The sequence below is a fragment of the Periophthalmus magnuspinnatus genome, chromosome 7 (assembly GCF_009829125.3).
Source record: "Periophthalmus magnuspinnatus isolate fPerMag1 chromosome 7, fPerMag1.2.pri, whole genome shotgun sequence".
Classification (NCBI taxonomy): domain Eukaryota; kingdom Metazoa; phylum Chordata; class Actinopteri; order Gobiiformes; family Gobiidae; genus Periophthalmus; species Periophthalmus magnuspinnatus.
Window position 1 is genome coordinate 19220012 of NC_047132.1, and position 18518 is coordinate 19238529.

The 18518-nt window shown below is 38.7% G+C and overlaps 1 protein-coding gene across 1 annotated transcript in view; it reads right to left on the bottom strand.

Annotated features, from left to right (window-relative positions):
- Positions 1–2254: 2254 nt before the first annotated feature.
- The window catches only part of lhfpl4a (LHFPL tetraspan subfamily member 4a), a 29940-nt gene continuing 13676 nt past the window's right edge, over positions 2255–18518 (bottom strand). Inside the window, exons 2-4 of the mRNA XM_033970378.2 lie at positions 8803–9039; positions 7063–7079; positions 2255–6241 (exon numbers count right to left, since the gene is read on the bottom strand). Coding sequence (XP_033826269.1) covers positions 6188–6241; positions 7063–7079; positions 8803–9039 — 308 coding nt within the window. The 3' untranslated portion in view covers positions 2255–6187. The remainder of the gene's footprint in view (positions 6242–7062; positions 7080–8802; positions 9040–18518) is intronic.

An 18518-nucleotide genomic window follows, 5' to 3' on the forward strand; every position in this document is an offset into this window, starting at 1 on the left:
TAATCCGCCCACTTTTGCCATAAATGTTACTAAATGAAGCTTACTTTGTGGTGGCACTTCTGGTTATGTGGGAATCCCATTCAGTTCAATGGAGAATTTGGTAAAAGTTTTGTCGTTATAATATGATACATAATACGTATGTTGATTAGTGTAAAATGCTCATGTGCACCACCGATTCTCCACCGATTCTTTGGAGGCTTTAAAACAGCTTTATAGCCCATGTAGAACTTATTGTCAAGATCAGGAGCCCCATGCAAAATAATACAACCCAAATGACGATGGCGGCGCCCATGAGAGTGAGAAAACCTTATATGTGTCCCCTTCCATGTGCTTCTTCTTACTGTGAAACGCTGGTACATGCGGTTCCTTTAAATGCTATTAAATGAAACAGATGTCATTCTTTGCATATTTTCTATTAAGAAGGTTTTCCTAGTGTTTTGTATTCTCTGGTTAGCAACAGTCATAAACGTTAACAGCCTCATCTTGATAAATGACTTCCCGTCGCAGGTTGTGGTATGGCACATGCTGGCTTACGTGGGAGGTTGGCTGTTCTGCTATTGTCTTTGAGGTAAGTTGTGTAAGCGCTTCCTTCTGAAGACCACACAGACTCTTCCACAGGTAAAACTCATCAGGAAAATCATCCAGCAATCTGTGGTGAGTTAAATGCAACATTCTTTGTGCTCAATATGTTTACAGATTCAGGCAAAGCGTGTAGTAATAGACAAAATAGAATATGTGTTGGCAGCTAACATGTTCGCACGTCCACAGAGCAGGTCATGAAGCTGGCTCTGTGCTCTTTGTGTTAGCATTAGCTGCAGTCTCTGTAATGCCACCCAGTTAGCGTGCATCTCCGGATATTTTTGGGTGCGTGACTCACCTCAGCACAGTTCAAGTGGGCGCTCTGGCTTCACTGCTAATTACACACGTATTAACACAACAGGAAAGTAGGCTAGCATAACCGTGGCCAGAGGAGAATGGTGAGATTTTCAGAAAAAGAAGAAAATAAAAGGGTTTTTATTCAAACTTTTGCAGTGGATTGTGTTATTTGCAGGAAAGCTGTTGATTGAAAGAGATAGTGGTATAATGCAAACAGATTGAAGATCTTGGCTAATAGTAAGTCCACTGATTTAAAGAAGACATTGAGTTTCTTGGGGGTATTTAGTTATTAACATAGTATATAATTACGGTATTACGCATTTTGCTCTTGTTAAACTGTAATATATTTCCAAAACCGCAAAGCAAAGAGGCCCCAACTCTTTAGTGTTGAAAAATTTCTATGTGACCTTTTTGGATGACCCAGAGTCTGGAATAATCCCAAGTAAGAACAGAGAAGTGAGTGCAGATAGGAGTAGGTGAAAACAGCTATTTTCTGAGCCCTCAAGCTTTCAACATGGATGAACCAATCAAAATATGTCAGTAAGTTAATAGAAGATGTTATAGCAACAATTATACATATGTCCCCTTTAAATAACTATTAGAACTAAAGCTCCTTCAGTCATTATATGCATTTTTACATCAAACCGTTTTCAGTGGCTTACAAGCAGAAGTGGGAAGGAATACATCCTCTTCCCGTTGCATCCTAGACACTCAGAACTGGCACCACTTTGAATGTAAAATATCTTTATTTCGACCTTCTCAAAATGTGTTTCAGTAACAGAAATTGTTATCATGGTGAGTTGGAATACTATTCACAAATTAATTAGGCAATATAATCATTAAATCAAAAGCATGTCATTATAATCCATGAAAAGCAACAAGCCTGTTTCAGATTTCCAGGCCCACTGTCCACAATCAAGCCACTTCCTCCATAGACTTGTGGGGAGTGTTGAGACTTCAACAAGCAGTCATTCAGAAGTGAGTCAAAAATCCAATCGGGAGATGAGAAGTCTGATGTGACAGAACAACAATCATCATACATCATACCAAAATACATCAAAAGTAATCCAGAACAGAAAGGAAGGTTTCCATAGCAACACGTAAAACAAAAGTCTCTTCATAAATACTTGACAAATATCAGTATATCATTCTTTTGTGATACAAAAAAATGTTCTTTTTTCTCATGGTTAACACATGACAGTTGATGGTATTTTGGCAACATCTGCATCGTAGGAGAATTAACAGAAATTCAACTAGTATCATAACATAAGTCACTGGACATTAATCTTCTTCGCCCCTCCCACTCCCACCCCTAACAATATGTCTTTATACATGATATTGCATGATAAAAACTATGAATGGAATCATTGACATATCAATGACATTTACATATGCAACAAGTATGAGTTTGTTGCTCGAAATTGAAAAATGACTTCTCATCGACTCCATGTATTTGCTATTAAATATTCTTCATGTCTTTTGGAGAGTTTGAGATCGAGGTGAATTCAGCATTGGGGTCCGATTACTTAAAAAAGTGCTAATGTTTGAACTAGCATCATATCAAAAACACAATTTGGAAAAACATCTTTTCACTTTTTGACACTGAATTGACCTCATATCTTGCAGAAAAACCTCCCTCTAGACTCCGAGCTCAGTGGTAGTCTTCAGTAGAAAAAACTACAGTGTCACTACTTGTTTTGCTGGTTCTGCACCACATCTGAATGAAATCAAGAGTTCTTCGAGGCACCTGTTGTGGTACAAAGATGTGCTCATCAGGGTTAAGGTATTGTAAGTTCCTTGTTAAGGTTGTTTTTTTTTTTGTTTTTTTTTAGTTCATCATCAAGTCCTCAGGAGCAGAGACCCAGAGAGTAGACCAGACCAATCGCACGCCTTTAGTTTCATAAAATAAGTCCTGGGCCCATCAAAGTATTTCCGTATGAGAGACACACACTATAGGATCACTGTAGATGTCTTAGTCACAATACATAATGTATGAGAGACATTGGTTAATGCAAACTTCAGGTATAAAAAATCCCCATGCTGATCTGTCAGCGAGTGCACGCCTTTTCTCACAAACATATCAAAAGCAAAAACAAGTCTTGCAATACCAAGTAAAAGAGGTCTGTAGATATTCAATCATTTGTATTTTTTCTTTATCTGGTAAAGTTGGTTAAGAATAGCCTGGCTAGCCACCCATAAATATCTATTTGTTAAAATCCTGTAAACATAATCAAGTTTACTCAAAATTGATTAGGGAATTTGACTTCAGGATTCGTTTTTCGGAAGTTTAAGATTTCCTGTAGGCTGTATCTCTGTACTGAATTTGCTTGCGATAACACAAAGATTTGGATTTGAGTGGCCAGCCAGCCTAGTTTAGGGTTAAAGTAGAAATGTTTTAATGAGGGCCCAGTACTCCTACCCTACGGTGGTTGAAAAAAGCCAAGAGCACAATTTTTCTAGGTAAGGTCTGTGCAGAGCGTGCATGGACAGCATTGGTAGACGTCTGTTAAAGGCCCATACTTTAGTTCAGAATGGAGTACGCTTAGATTTGAGTCATGATTGGTTTCACAATGAGCCTTTAATACAGTACAGAGTAAACAGCTTCCTGAGAGCTTGCCAGCTTACGGTCAAGAACACACAGGACATCTAGCTACTGTCTCATGATTTAGTATGGGGTTTGGACACACATAGGCCTAGCGTTAAATACATGATTTTGACTCCTCCACACTCTGAAAATGCATAAAATTGTTAATCTGGTAAAATGAGTCTCTTGAGTTTGAGTTCATATGTCCAATACAGTTCAAAGAGGCATGTTATGGTGACCTTAGAGATAATGTACATAGTTAAGGCCTTCCCTAAACATGATTCAACCCAAAATCCTGTCAAAAATGCAGCTTGGAAAATTAACGATTCATTCAGGCCTATTGTCTTTGTGGAAGTAAAAGGTCATCCACCATTCTTGTTTTCCAAAGTTGTACCATCCCAGTAATGGAAAAATAACAAAAAGAAACATAAAATCTTATCTGTCCCTCTGTGTTGCAATAGTTTGTGCTGAAGTAATCTCTCAAAAGTCTCAAAGTGTTTTGTAAATGTTTAGAATGAAGGCAACTCTTGATAAAAAAGGTTGGTGTCTTTAAGAATAGTTAATTTGAATCTGTGTAAGCTGCCTGTCGACTCTGGCTTTTGTGTCACCGACTGGTCAACTTTTTCATAACCAGTTTTGCAGCATTTACAACGTACTTGTAAACGTATATGTCACTGGTGCTTCAATGCTACATCAAATTCGACTGTTGTGGGTGTGACTATCTGAGTTAAATTTCACAGTCATAGCATCTTGTTTTTGGTGGTGCTACACAAATAAATAATATTACTAATCTATAAGGGATAAGACCATTATTCTAACACTTCTGCTTGGTGTCTTTAAGGCCGTCACAGCATAAGAAAGCTCAGAGTATTGTTAAGCCAGGACAGATAAAAAACTGTTCTGGCACTGTGCAAAAACACCTCCATGGTGAAACATGAAGGGGGCATCTCAGGAGGTTCTTAGCAAGGAAACCTGCTTTGAAAGTCTTTTTGAAATACTAATGGATACTTGTTCATTAATATGTCCAAATGTGCATTTTACAGTCTGATTTGTGGCAATAGACCCTTCCAGAGTTCCTGAATAGAAGATCAGTATTCTAAAGGCTGGTACTGTGAGGAACAGTGGCTCAAATGCTCAATGGGAAGTTAGCGTTAGTCACCAAACATTACAAACCAGGGCTGTCTACCACATGTGAATAAACCACAGTCTCATTAGAAACTTTATGCAACGTAATGATTCTTTCTCAAATTACGGTCATGTAATCGACAGTTCCACTGTCCGACAACCCCCTGGAGGGCTTTAAGGTTACTGCAGGTTTGTGGCAAAACATCAGCTGCATAAATCTATCAAGACCGGGCTTCGTGCTTTTACATATTCTAAGTGAAGACCATTGTTTTCCTATACTAAAAGAACTCTCCAAATTTCAGCTTCCTAGTTCTCACACATTTTCCCAACTTAACTGTATCCACAAATATTTGCAATTGCCTGATGTTCATTACACTACAACAATGACTACATGAGTGTGTGAGGGCTATGAAATGCCCTCATGTTAATAAGTTAAGTATAAAGAGATTTACTGTTGAAATATCGAAAGTGGCAAACATAGGTACGAGACAGCACCTTAAGATGATGCAGCACTTGGGGCTTCCCACTGATAGAAGGCAAATCCAGGGATTTTTTGCAAGCCTTTTACAGATATCAATCATCTTACCTCAACTTGTGCTAAGAACACCTGAGGATGCCCCCTGGAGGTCAGAAAAATACACTATACCTTGTAATGTTTCACTTTCACTATTGCCTGATCTGACAGTCCAGAGCTGAAGTCTGTAAAGGGCTATAGTCTTCGGACATCTGCAGAGTAAACTCCTGACACCAGTGACAGTAGTAATCTATAAGAAACATGAGTGACTTGACTATCCATGTCTACTGTTGGGGTCTACAATTAGGACTTAAAGCAAACACAAAATCACATTTTTGTGTACTGAAGTAACACAGTGACCTGCTCTGTCTATAGGTGTGGACTACAACTGAAAATCCCAGTTTGGTTTAGTCTATTCTGAATCCCACTTAGGAGTCATATGATACAATGGATCTGCACATATTGGAATGCTCTTCTGGCAGAAGGAACATGGAAACCAAGGGTAGAAGTACTATACTCTGATGCCTTACAGCCAGATGAGGTTTTGTTGTCAGCAGAAATGTTATTTACATGGTTTCATATGTACAATAGAGAATCTCCCAGAGATGTTCGGTAAAGCTGCAATGGGGTACTCCTCTCACTTGTGTCCTTAGATGAAGAGCCATATGGGTCCCTGTCCAAACACTTGGTGGTCCTTGCTATTAAAATGCCACCCTCAGTTCAACCTTTTCTAAAGTATTAACATACTATGGACAACTGAACTTCTTCTAAAAACATGTTTTAAATAAAGGAATACTTGACAAAATCAGGACATTATGGTTCTTCATCATAAGGATTGAAATTCTCACACAAATCTTTTTTTTTTTTTTTCATAAAGGTATCTGTTGAGAAACTTGTTTCAAATGAACTGTACAACCTTGTAGATTTTTTTCTCCAAAATATAGTTTATCCCAGTGAGTTGAGTTGTTTTCCTATGATACAGAATCCTGTACACTTGTGTGTGCATTAGCTTGGGTGAGATCCTGATAGTTGGAGGGGGGCAGAGGACACACAGGAGGATGGTGGGGCCTTGTGGGTGTGGGCTGCACTCAGTGAAGGCGCTGCACACCGTACCGCGGCTCTCTTCTGTCCCGCACCTCGATCTGTCGGCAAAAGAACAGCACACTTAGTCACATGTAGTTCTTTTATTCACTTTACGTGACCTAACATGAATGTAAAACTGGTTTAAAGCGATAACGTTTTTTAATGTAATTAAGTCAATTCTGTTATGCCTCAGTAAAGATCTAATGTAAAAGTATCTCCTGTGTGCTATCAGCATCTAATTATAAAGTGTTTTTATCAGCTCTGAACTAGAAAGTAACACTGTTGAGCTGTTAGCAGGCTAGTTGTTGTTAGCAGTGGCATGATGCCTAAAGCCTTTACTTTGGCTACTAAAAGTTGTGAAGCGTGCTTATAAAATTGCGGTGAATAATTATGATGCTCGAAATGCAATTGAAAAGTGAAGAATATGTTTTAACTGCTGCAAACTATTTCAGATGAACTAGTTCTGTTTTTATGTTTTCAAGACATTAGAAATCAGGCATGGAGGGATTTTTTTTTTAATTATTTTTTATTTTTTATGATTTGATCAACAAACCCTTTGAACCCAGTAGATTATTCAAGGAGCAGGTTGGAAATAATGAGACAAGACATTTGAACATTGACAGACTCTGAGTCTAAGAGTTGATGAGTTTGTACATATGTTCTACAGCTGAACCACTGAGCTACTGCACCACAGTGCAGGAACTGTCTGATATTCTTGAAGATGTTAAAGTTTAGAGGTTTCTCATTTTAACTCATATCCTTGTCTCCATCTATGTAACAACACATATAGCCTGAATAAATCCTCATGAGCTGTGGAGTGGTACTTGCCATTCTTTCTGTCAAATGATTTTAACAACATAGATACATAATGTTGACTCACCCTCGACACGGCAAAATCTGCAACAGAAACAAAAGAAAAAAGTGTCAGTAATGTACATGGACAGGGCAAAGAAGATTGCATGTTATCTAACAATGTACATTATCATCATTATTATAAAAAAAAATCAAAAACAAAAAAAAAGCCTTTTTACTAAAATTATACCTTCATACCAGTGTGTATTGATTGATTTCTGCTTTTGAAGTTTCTCTTCTCTGCATTTTGATGGAATCGGTTAACTTAAAGAATAAATATGAGCTGCGATACAACAAAACTGGTGATACTCTTGCATTAAGTGTGTAAAATGATGGAGCCTGTCAGTGAGGTTAATCAGATGAGAAGAAAAGACACGCCCACGCTCTGGAATATCTCCAGTTACCATGGAAACCATCACGGAGAGAGACTGTCGGAGGAGCGAGACATCTTATGTCACTGTTCTGCTGCTCTCTTCCTCCGTCTCCGAGCTGCTGTATCTCTGTTTGTTTTCTACATGAACACAGTGTCAAGTCAAACACATAATTCTGCTGTAAGCCCTTTTCCACCTCACTATTTTGGCTTTTCTCTCTGCTTCTGTCGTCTATTCCACTCCTCTCTTTTTTGCGCAGCTGAAACAATGGGATTGGAGAGTTCTGATGCAAGACGGTGAAACTGTCAGCGGGCTCCCAGGACTCCCCTCTGCTCCTCCAAAGCTCACAGCAGCTCTCAGGGCCGTTTGGCTGGACTAACTCAGGTCAGCGATAGCACGCGTCACATACGACGGAAAAACCCTACTCCTCTAAAAAATGTAGGGGGCACCAAAAAAGCTGATTATTATTACTTGATTGGAATCCTACCTTGTAACTACATCCTATAGCTGTCATCTAATTCCAATAAGTGCAATCGTGTCATTTGGCTGTTAAACATAAATGCTGCAAACCTCATTGGGGCTAATAATGCCGCAGCAGCAAAAACTTCAGCCTTACATCTCCTCTTCTTACCTCCCACTGGCTAGGATCCCCTCATACTTTCCTGTCATTGCATCACTGCAACTAAGTTAATCTTCCTCTCTAGGCTACAATAAACTGTATAAAACGTAGCGTTATGGAAAGCAGATGTTCTTGGATTCCTATAATTGACAATTACTGGCAATAAATGTTTCTGGGGACCAACAGTGTACCCTTGTATTCTTTATTAAATCAGGAAAGTCCCACTGAGACTTGGAATTTCATTTTCAGGGGAGTCCTGGCCCAAGAAAGCTTATTGTACTTGTTTTCTGCACTCAAAGGAAACCTACGCAGGCGAGGGGAGAACATGCAACCTCCACACAGAAAGGCCCCACACCACTGGACAGTTGAACCCAGGATATTCTTGATGTGAGACTGAAGCGTCAACCACTGCGCTTTGACTCAAAGAAATCAGGGAAATGACTTGGAAATAATAGCTCATGGATAGTTCTTCATAGCGAACAGCAAATAGAATAGTAATTTTAAAAAATGTGCAAAATAGGAACAAAAAGTTATATTTGCATGCAAGTAAATAAATATAAGTAAATTTACAATATATATAGTAATAGGTTAATAATAATAGTTTATATATATATATATATATATATATATATATATATATATATATATATATATATATATATATATATATATATACATAAGAGCTAGGATAAGATAGGACAGATGAAAATGGTGACTGATCTATTACACAAGGATGAGTTATAGTACTGGAGTAAGAACATATTCCTTTACTGTTTACCTTTGTTGTCTGTCTGCAGGTCATCCAGGTAAAAGTCTGTCTGGCGGTTTCCCAGGACGAAGGCCAAGAAGGACAGGATGAGAGCGTCCAGGATGCCCATGATGGCCAGCATGTAGGCCCAGCGCACGGAGCAGTCGCCCAGGGAGTACTTCCCCGTCTGCTCCCCGCACATGTCCCGGATCACCTCTGCATCCCAGCCGTCAGGGAAAATCATGCAGCCCAGAACCAGGCACACTCCTGCAGCATGATGGGAGGAAAGAGACAATTACAGGTTAGGGACTCACTGCTCAAATAAGGTAAGCACAAGTATGTATTGTGGTTATTGAGAGCTTTTTGAATTTGGTGAGTTTGTAGTAAAATTAGTTAAGTACATTACTTAATCATGACCATCCATGTACCTTGGTTGCCAGTTCCACCACTGTCCTTTGCCTTACTTATATAGATAATGTCCTACCTTTTCAATAGTCCTAAATCAATTGTAAGAAATTATGAGATTTACAAGGAAATCATGATAATGTGAAATGGGTGAAAAGCAATGTTTGTGCCATTACTTTCTATTAGCTTCAATCTAAAAAAAAATCGCTCCACCTTTACAATTCTTCATACTTTCAGTTAGCCCATTGTTCAAATCATGCACCGAAATAATGACCCTTTGAGCCATTGTGTATAGTAAAAATGTATTTTGTTTCACTTTAGATTCTTGAACTAGTCTCTTGGGAGGACAAGGCATCTGAACTTATTTCTCTCAATTCTGTGTTCACTTACTGTATTCAATGTGCTTCTGTTTTTCCTACTATCATTACTTGTACAAAAGAATCTTCCTTGGAATATCATTGTAAAACAAAGGATAAATACAGTTATAATAATTGTTTTACTGGTGATATCAATCTCCACATCATAGGTTGTAAAAATGTTTGCACACACAACACTACAGGCACTCTATTGCTGCTTTTTTGCCATCTGCACAGGTTTTGAGCTTCCCAAGACGTTCTTATATGGAAAATAATAAACATGCTGACAAAATATCCTGTAACCAGGTACGCAGTAGCAGAACAAATGCCTCTAGAGAAATGCAAACATGCCATGTTGATGCTACAACAGAAATGGTAATCTATACTCTCCCCCCGTGCTCATTCATCACAGCACAGTGCTCCAGGGAGCTGATGGAGCCGGATTGTGTTTCTGTGGACTGCAGTAAGCTGAGGCTGGGGCTGTCAGGACCGGGACAAGGGGAACCTGCACTACTGTATATGACACATGTCGCACCACTATTCTGTACTTAAAGGGAGGGTATGTGGCCTGTGTCCTCTGTGTCCTAACAAAAACCTGCATATAGGAGACAGATCAGAGTGAGTCCTTTTAGGTTTAAACCAAGTGGATACAAATGAGGCTCATGTGAGGCTCATTCTGCTTTCTGATTGGATAACTGTGAACCAAACCACCAAAGGACAACATCCAGTGTTAAATCAAGAATAAATCACCATTACAGTTGTAAACATGCTAATTGATTTGAACATATATGACAATCCACTCAATTTGAACTATATTACATAGAATATACACAGATAGTTTAACCAGATGTAAATTTCAAAAGCACTTAAGCACTTCACTTTTTTCTAATCAAAACTACCATTTGGGCATTTAAAATAGCATCCATATTAACAAGTAATACTGTGTATACTTGTTAAAAAATGAATGTTGGAGACAGCCTTCTGAGATTTGGTACTACAGAGACTGAGAAACATGTATCCCTATTTAAGAGAATAAATTTATATTTCAAATTAAATGCAGTAGAATCAAAATCTTTATCAGATATTGCTGCATTTTTGCTGCAAGGTACAAAATAAAAGTTTTGAAATGTATAAGACTCTTGTATTAGTTTAGAATTTCATAATAGTCTTCTCAAAAGTGTTAATATGCTAAAATGTACCCTATAAAATGTATGCTCTGAACCTATTAAACATTAGCATTAGCAATTTGATATTTATCCCAAATTGTGCACTGCTAGACCAGCTACTGTCTATCTTGATTAACTTTTTTGTCTGGAATCCTTTCAGTTATAATAGATGGGCTCTATCAAAGCCAAAGGCCAATGAACTGCTAATGCTGATTATGGAGAGGATCTTCCAGGAAATCCCAGACTCAATAATTTTGCTTGGTGTTGTGCCAGCCGGAGACGCATCCATCAAAAATCCATAAACCACGCTACCTGACGCTCATTACCATAATATTGTCTTAACACTGTCTTCATCCTTCATCCATGTTCCAATCTCATACAGCGGTCATAAAAGCAGCTCATAATATGCTGATTTCCCCAAAGATTACTTCCGTTGCGTTTCTATCGTCCCATTACTTACAGCATAATCACTATTAGAGTTTCTCATTAGAATCTCATTATCATTTGGAGAAGGGCTGGACAGTTTTCATATCTCCACTTGGAATGAGGCTCTTAATATATTCACACACACATGCTATTATTGCTAATGTTAATGCCACATCCATCCCAGATCTAGCATGAGTCCGCTGCCCACCTCCTCCTCACCGTGATGGATGGGCTGTGGGCGTAGGCAGGGTCTTCTGAGGGAACCTTATGACTAATGGAAGTACGGTGTAACACATTCAGCCGGACCGCAAGCAGTCTTTAGTGAAAATAAAGAAATGAAAGTGAAACAATTTGCTAAAACACATTACGCGTACCATTCAAGTTTATGTGCATGTAGAGATGAAAAAATTGATGTGATTCTATGTGATATTTTCTGTGTATTAAGTATTGCAATTGTGATTTGATTTACATTTCTTTTCTAGCAGCCTTAAAGGGCCTATATCATGCTATTTTCAGATATTTGTTATGGTGTTGTATCCTCATCAAAAACGTACCTGGAGTAGTGTTTTGTTTCACTCACACATGTTTAACACGCAAATCCTACACGATTAGGAGTTCTTCTCTCAAACAGAAAACACTTTGTTCCACCTTGTGATGTCATGTGGTAATACAGGAAGTGCTCCACTGTGTTTTTAAACTCCATACACATTTACTGGAAACATTTGGATGACTTCAGCACTGGGATTGTCAGTCTCTATTGAACCAAATGTAAAAGGTAGCTGTTAACTTGAAAACTGCAGTTTCATGACATCACAAGGTGCAACGGAACATTTTGAGCTTTGGGGATGTAGGCAGACTAATAAACGAGTGTTACTCAGACATGTGTGAATGAAACATAACGTGACTCCAGGTATGTTTTTGAGAAGGTAACAACATTTAAACATGGCTTAAAGCTCACAAGAGTCAATTTTGCATAATACAGGACGCTAAAAGCTGCTCTGTGTAATGTTTCTGATGGAGGATCTGCCACTTGTTTTTGCTTTATCTGTAATGTTCTGCAGTACCACATTAACTTTACCAATACAAAACAATACATGTAATTGAATAAATACAAGAGAGATATTTTAAAACCATACTGTAGGACATTCCAAGCAAAGAATTTAACATTTCCAAGGAAATGAGCGGGTGGAGAACCTTCTACCAGAAAACTTCCATAGTCCATCTTTAATGTTGGAGATATCTTAAGAATGAAATATGAACTGATAAACGAATACAAGACTCCCGTGCATTTCAAAACATGTTTGTGGTCTAAACTACAGGATTATTAGGTTTCCTCCCCTTAATTACACACAATTTTATTATAAGCAGAGGACATTTTGTTACTTAATAATTCCAGCCTAGGCAAGGCAAGTTTATTTGTATAGCACAATTGGTACACAAGGTAACTCAAAGTGCTTTATAGAATAAGAAAGACATTCATAATACAACAAATCAAGTTATAATTATCATAAAATTAACCTTAAAAGAAAAGAGTGCAGAATAAAACCCTTTCAGTCATATGCACAGCTAAACAGAACCGTTTTGAGCTTGGGTTTAAACATTGTCAAAGTAGAGGCCTGTCTCACATCTTCAAGACTGTTCCAGGTTTTAACTGCATAAAACTGAAACGCTGATTCCTCATGTTTAGTCCTGACTCTCGGCACCGGCAGGAGGCCGCTCCCTGAAGTCTCCAAAGTGTGAGAGAGTTCATATGACTCTAACATGTGGGAGATATACTCTGGCGCTAGGCAATGGAGATGCTTTAAAGTCTATTCTCTGAGCCACAGGAGCCAGTGCACAGACCTGAGCACAGGACTTTTGAGCTTGTACTTCCTGGTTCTATTGAGGAACCAAGCAGCAGCGTTCTGAAGTGATTACATTTTATTTTATTTTTTTTAGATCTTTTTAAAGTAATCTCCACTACCCATCATAAAAGTAGCTTCTCTTTTTGCATTTAGTTTCCCCACTAAAGAGTATCAACAGTAACGGTCATGATTTTTCTCAGTCAAATCCTAAATTCACTCCATCAGTTCACAACTGTGCCCACCACCCTATTCCTTCTCCACAGACATACTGCCCACTGCTCCTTTGGCCTTCATCTCTTCGTCTTCATCGGGTTGTGGACTCCGTAGATCTAAAAATAACCCGTACCTCCCTACTATCAGAGCACAGAGGCTCTTTCAGAAGCTCCTCTCCTCAGGACCCTGCTGCACACCCCAGTCTGAGGGAGGAACTTCAAACATATCAGAGCGGGGGAAGGGTTCAAGCAACCAAGCACAGAGAAAGCTGATGTTACGATCCACAATATCACCTGCTTCTTTGTCTTTATAAATTCTTTCATTGAGTCTGATCACTGCTTGTCACTGGCCTGTCAAGAAATCAAAGCTCAAAATACTACAAATAAAAGACTATTTATTTATAACTGTTTTGGATATTTATAGAGTCATTACATAAGGATTTTGTCAGACTTTCTTATCTGCATGTCCACACACATCTTGTTTCATCTGAGCCAAACGCGGTTACGTAAGTGTTCCCAAAATATCACCGGAGTGCTATATATGAATGTGTGTTATGTATTTTGGATCAGAACAGCTTCCGAATCCACCGCATTCGGATGGTGGAGTCAACTGGATCAGAGAGGGGTGCAGTCCTACGATTTAAAATGTTACACTGTTCATTTGTGTATTGTCGATTCAGATGGAATTACTTTCGCTGGAATGTTGGACAGTGTGCCATTAAACTTCTATCACCAATTGCTTTGCCTGGAATGTTCCAAGTTACAGATCAGATCTATGGAGATGACTCTACTACTCATTGTAAGAATACATAACTATTAGTCAAGGTATTTTTTTTTTTGCTATGAATACCCCAATAAGTGAATAAATACAAGTTAAAAAGATAGATATACTTTCCACAGCACTTCAGTCACACCAACAAACACAGAGCATTAAAAACATAAACAGGCCAGAGCAATAATGCCACACTGTTGAATATTCCAAGACCCCTGCAGTTTGACCCCTGCTTTGACCAGCACATGTTGTAGTATCAATTGTCAAGAAGTCCCTGAACCCACCTTGCCTATAACTGTACTGTGTGTGTGAGTGAATGGTGGGGGTTGGAGCAGCCGATGGCGCAGTTGCATCCGTCTGGCAGCTGTGGCCGCAGGAGAAGCTTATCTCTACTGAGTACTGAGTGAATGAATAATGTGTTGTAAAGCATTTTGAGTATCTACAGCATTATTACTATTATAAATACCAGTAGATCTCTATATAATGTCGTTAGATGCGGCATGTTTTGGTGGTTTTCAGTTCCGTTCACATTCATTGAAACCTCGCTACTTTATGGGGCTTTCCTGTGTTGTTGTTTGCCTGTTATCTTTTTGGAAGTCTTCCTCAGAAGCCCAAAGCCTAACAACAGGGCTATTTATATCCGTGGGTAACCTCCCGTGGCAGCTCCAGTCCCTGGCTCACCTCTGGAAGTGAACTGCAGCCAGACACGGCGCGGCAGAGTGGAAAGGTGTCAACATGCCCACATTAGGAACCCCCCATGTCCTCGCGATAACGTAATAAGACTGTCCGGAGCTGGGGTTAGCCATTTTCCATCAGTCTAATGGACGCTGGTTTTGGGTGGGAGAAGGAATGGGGGGGTGTATATGGTGTGAATGGTGCTGAGGTGGCACTTTACACAGGCCCACCACAGGGTTCACTGCCCCACTTGGCATGGAGCTCTCAAGCCTAGGTTGTCCTTCGATCTGCGCTTCGTAGCTGTATTGTAGCATTTTATTTTTAGCTGCTAGCTAGGCGATGCTTGCGCTCATATATTAGCATACATTAGCACTAGGGCTGTGGCCAAAACCTACAATTCACTCCATGGTGCACTATATAAAGCTTATGGTGTTTATAGATGTTAACAGATGCCAACAAACTCCAGTGTGTGCAAAGTTTAACACCATATCAAGATGTTATGCAATTTTTAGCAATTATAAACAACAATTCAACTTGAATGAATGAATTAAAGGAACAATGCGTAACTTTCTGGAGTTGGTATGTCACCTGTTTGATTCCATGGAAATAGAAAGTCCAGTTTTATGCCATATTGTGGAATATTATAGCCAAAGAAACTACATTTTTATGGTATCAACATGAAAAAAATGACTGTTAATTCAGGCAGTGGGATTTTGATTACACTACATTTGTTTAACTGTATGTAGTGTTCCAACAAAACAAATACTGACCTTGTTTTTGCATGTTTATCACCCCATTTGAATTTCCCACTTCTTTTTTTTCTGAAAATAGGTCAGGGCAGTTTAAATTCTACTTCTCAGGCCAATACGTTCAGACTGAAAATGACTTCCAGGTGCCAGTTGCAATGTTTTGATTTCACAAACAGTGTCCAGATGATTACCTCTTTTACCATCGAAAATGCTTCCATAAAGTGTTGGAGATATAGACAGTGTACCAGTATAACTAGAGCATGGTACTGTTTAGCATAGAACAAATGCAAAAACTATCCTCAGGGGTTATATTACACCAGCAAAGTTACACCTTAATGTCAGCGAGCAGTAGCACATGTCCACGGGTCTCATATTGTGGCCTTTTGAATGCTGAATCTAAATCCAAGCAGAAGACTTTAACATTACAGTTTTCTCTACCACTTTCTGAGTATGGAAAAGGCCTAATGCACATACACACTTAAGGAAGACAGTGATTTGTGTGATGGCCAAACTGTTCGGGAAGAGAGCATTTTTTACTTGTTGCAACAGCAATGCAAACTTCTATTCCTTCTAGAAATTAACAGTACGGACTATTTATGTCCTCTGGCCTTCTGTACATGCTTGAGTTTCAGTTTGGACATATAATTATTGTTGTCACGATACCAAGGAATAGACTTGATACTCAATACAGATTCTGAAGATAGTAAAAAAAAAACTGAATGTGATTTTCAACATTCTATCCCAATAAATTACAAAGAAGAAACAGTGTAAGCAACCTTTCTTTCCGTATTGAATTATGAGGATGTGGTACATGCAGACCTCGGCCTCTGCTTTGAAACCGTTGGATCCATTCTTTCACTCTGCCCTTTGTTTTATTACAGGTGATCAAACTCATCACTGTTTTCTCTATGAAAAAGTGGGTTGGTCATCACTGTCTGTTAGAAGATAGCAGCACTGTATAAGATGTATCTATAAGGGACTACTAAAAACTGCCAGAATACATCACCTGCTTGTTAATGATTGATACCGGAACATTTATTACCAGATCACATGACTGCATAAGGCTAAGGACTAGCAGCACCAAAACTGACACGGGAAAGAGGGTTTTTAGCTGTTTTGCTTCACAAAAATGGAATACACTTCAAGGAAAAGCAAAACCAGATATGCTGGTGACATAGTCGCAATTTAATAATTTAACACACATTATTTCTGCACCTGTTTTTATTGTTTTATATGGACTAATATACTAGTTTTTCTGTTTGTATTGTATTTTAAACCCATGAAAAAGAGAGCCCAAGTGCTCTCATTGGGTTCCCCTGTATTAATAAAGATAAAGAAAGAAATCATATTACTTTCTTTTTATATTACCATGTGGTGTTATATCTTTGTAATTCCTCACTCATTACAGGTAGGTTCCAATAGTCCATGGGCGTGTACTAGTCTGTGTGGTTATATTTGTTCTGATACAGCTCAAGATCCTGCATGGATACTTGTTCAAATTAGTCTAGTTTCAATACTAGTTCTAATCGATTAGTATCTGAATTTTGACAACCCTACACAGAATACAAAAAAATACCTACATAATGGGTTCAAAGTTAGTGTTAGGACCAATCCATGAATAAAAACGCAGCTGATTTCACTTTTGGGATGTAAGTGTAAAATGTGTTACGGAGGTTAGGCACCATACTGTGTTACAAACTAACAAAATTTGACTCTGTGTAGCACTGAAAAGATTGAACTGAGTACACTTAAGTCTAAAGTGTGCTATATATTCCTGTGTTATGTCTTGAAAGATTTTATTGAATGAGCGGGAGCCCAAACCCATTCCTGCAGAATGCCAGAAGATAAACCTAAGGTTGTCCTCCAAATTCCAAATGAGCATAATACAAGTCCCACATAGACCAGAGTAGTTAAAGGACAATATGTACAAATAAAGAATTCTCTCATTTGTCCACAGTTCATCATTTCCAGTGGCTGCAGGGCATCTCTCCACCTCTCACGCTGCGACAATGCCACTGCGAGGGGGTCAAAAGAATCCATTATTCAGCTGCACGACTATTTATGGAAACACCCCGGTGACTTTGGAATTATTTATTAAGCAGCTGATAATTAAAACATGGCTGTTTGGAGGGAAGAGCAGAAGGCAGAAATCTCGACTGTGAAGGGGCGAGTGAATGAGTGAGCTGGGAGATCCCCCGGGAAACGTTCTCCCTTTGTGTGCTATATATAGCTCTGAGCACTGCAGCATGGAGGCGTGCATGGGAGTTTATCCACATACGTGCACTGGCACACATATGACACACACATTCAAGCATCGGCACTGCAGCGAGAGGGGGAAACCACAGGAACCCCCAAACCGGCTCCAGAGTACACAAGATAAATGAGCAATAACAGGAACACGGATGCAGCAAAGGACAACCAAATTACATTCACGATGCATGTTTAGAGAGGTTACTTAACAATATATAGATTTTGTTTGACTCAACACTAAGCAGCGAGGAATGAGATGAAGAGCAAGGAGAGACATATGTGTAAGAGCCAGGATCTTATACCTTTAAGAATGTGGCACACTGTGACCAAACCCCTATACCATAGTTTGCATCTTAACATTACTTGTTATGACTCAATAAACATCTTTCTATCATCTTTGCCTAAAATAGACTAAAACAATTGTTTATTTTTCATTTTAGATGTTTTTATGAAAAACTGAGAAAATCATCCTTACTCTGAGTGGGCTTGCATCTCCACAAACCTGACTCTTATTTGGCCAGGGCTATAATATTCCACAGTATGGCATAACTTATCCATATAATAATGCAGGTGATGTGCCACCTCAAGAAAGTTACACAGTGCTCCTTTAAGAGATTGTTTTGTGCAGTACATTTGTATGGCCTTACTGGCCATTCAGTATTGTTTATTATATCCAACAAAATAACTAACAGTCCAACCAAAGAACTAACATGGGAGAATTCATAACTTCTTTGTTGGAGCTAATATATTCAAGAACATGATCTCAAAAGATTTTTCATTGACATAAACATAAAAACTCACAAAATTGCAACTATTTAATGAAAAACACCTTTATATCTTAAACTATTCTCAAGAGCAGAGCATCACGTGGAGGCATTTATCCACATACAT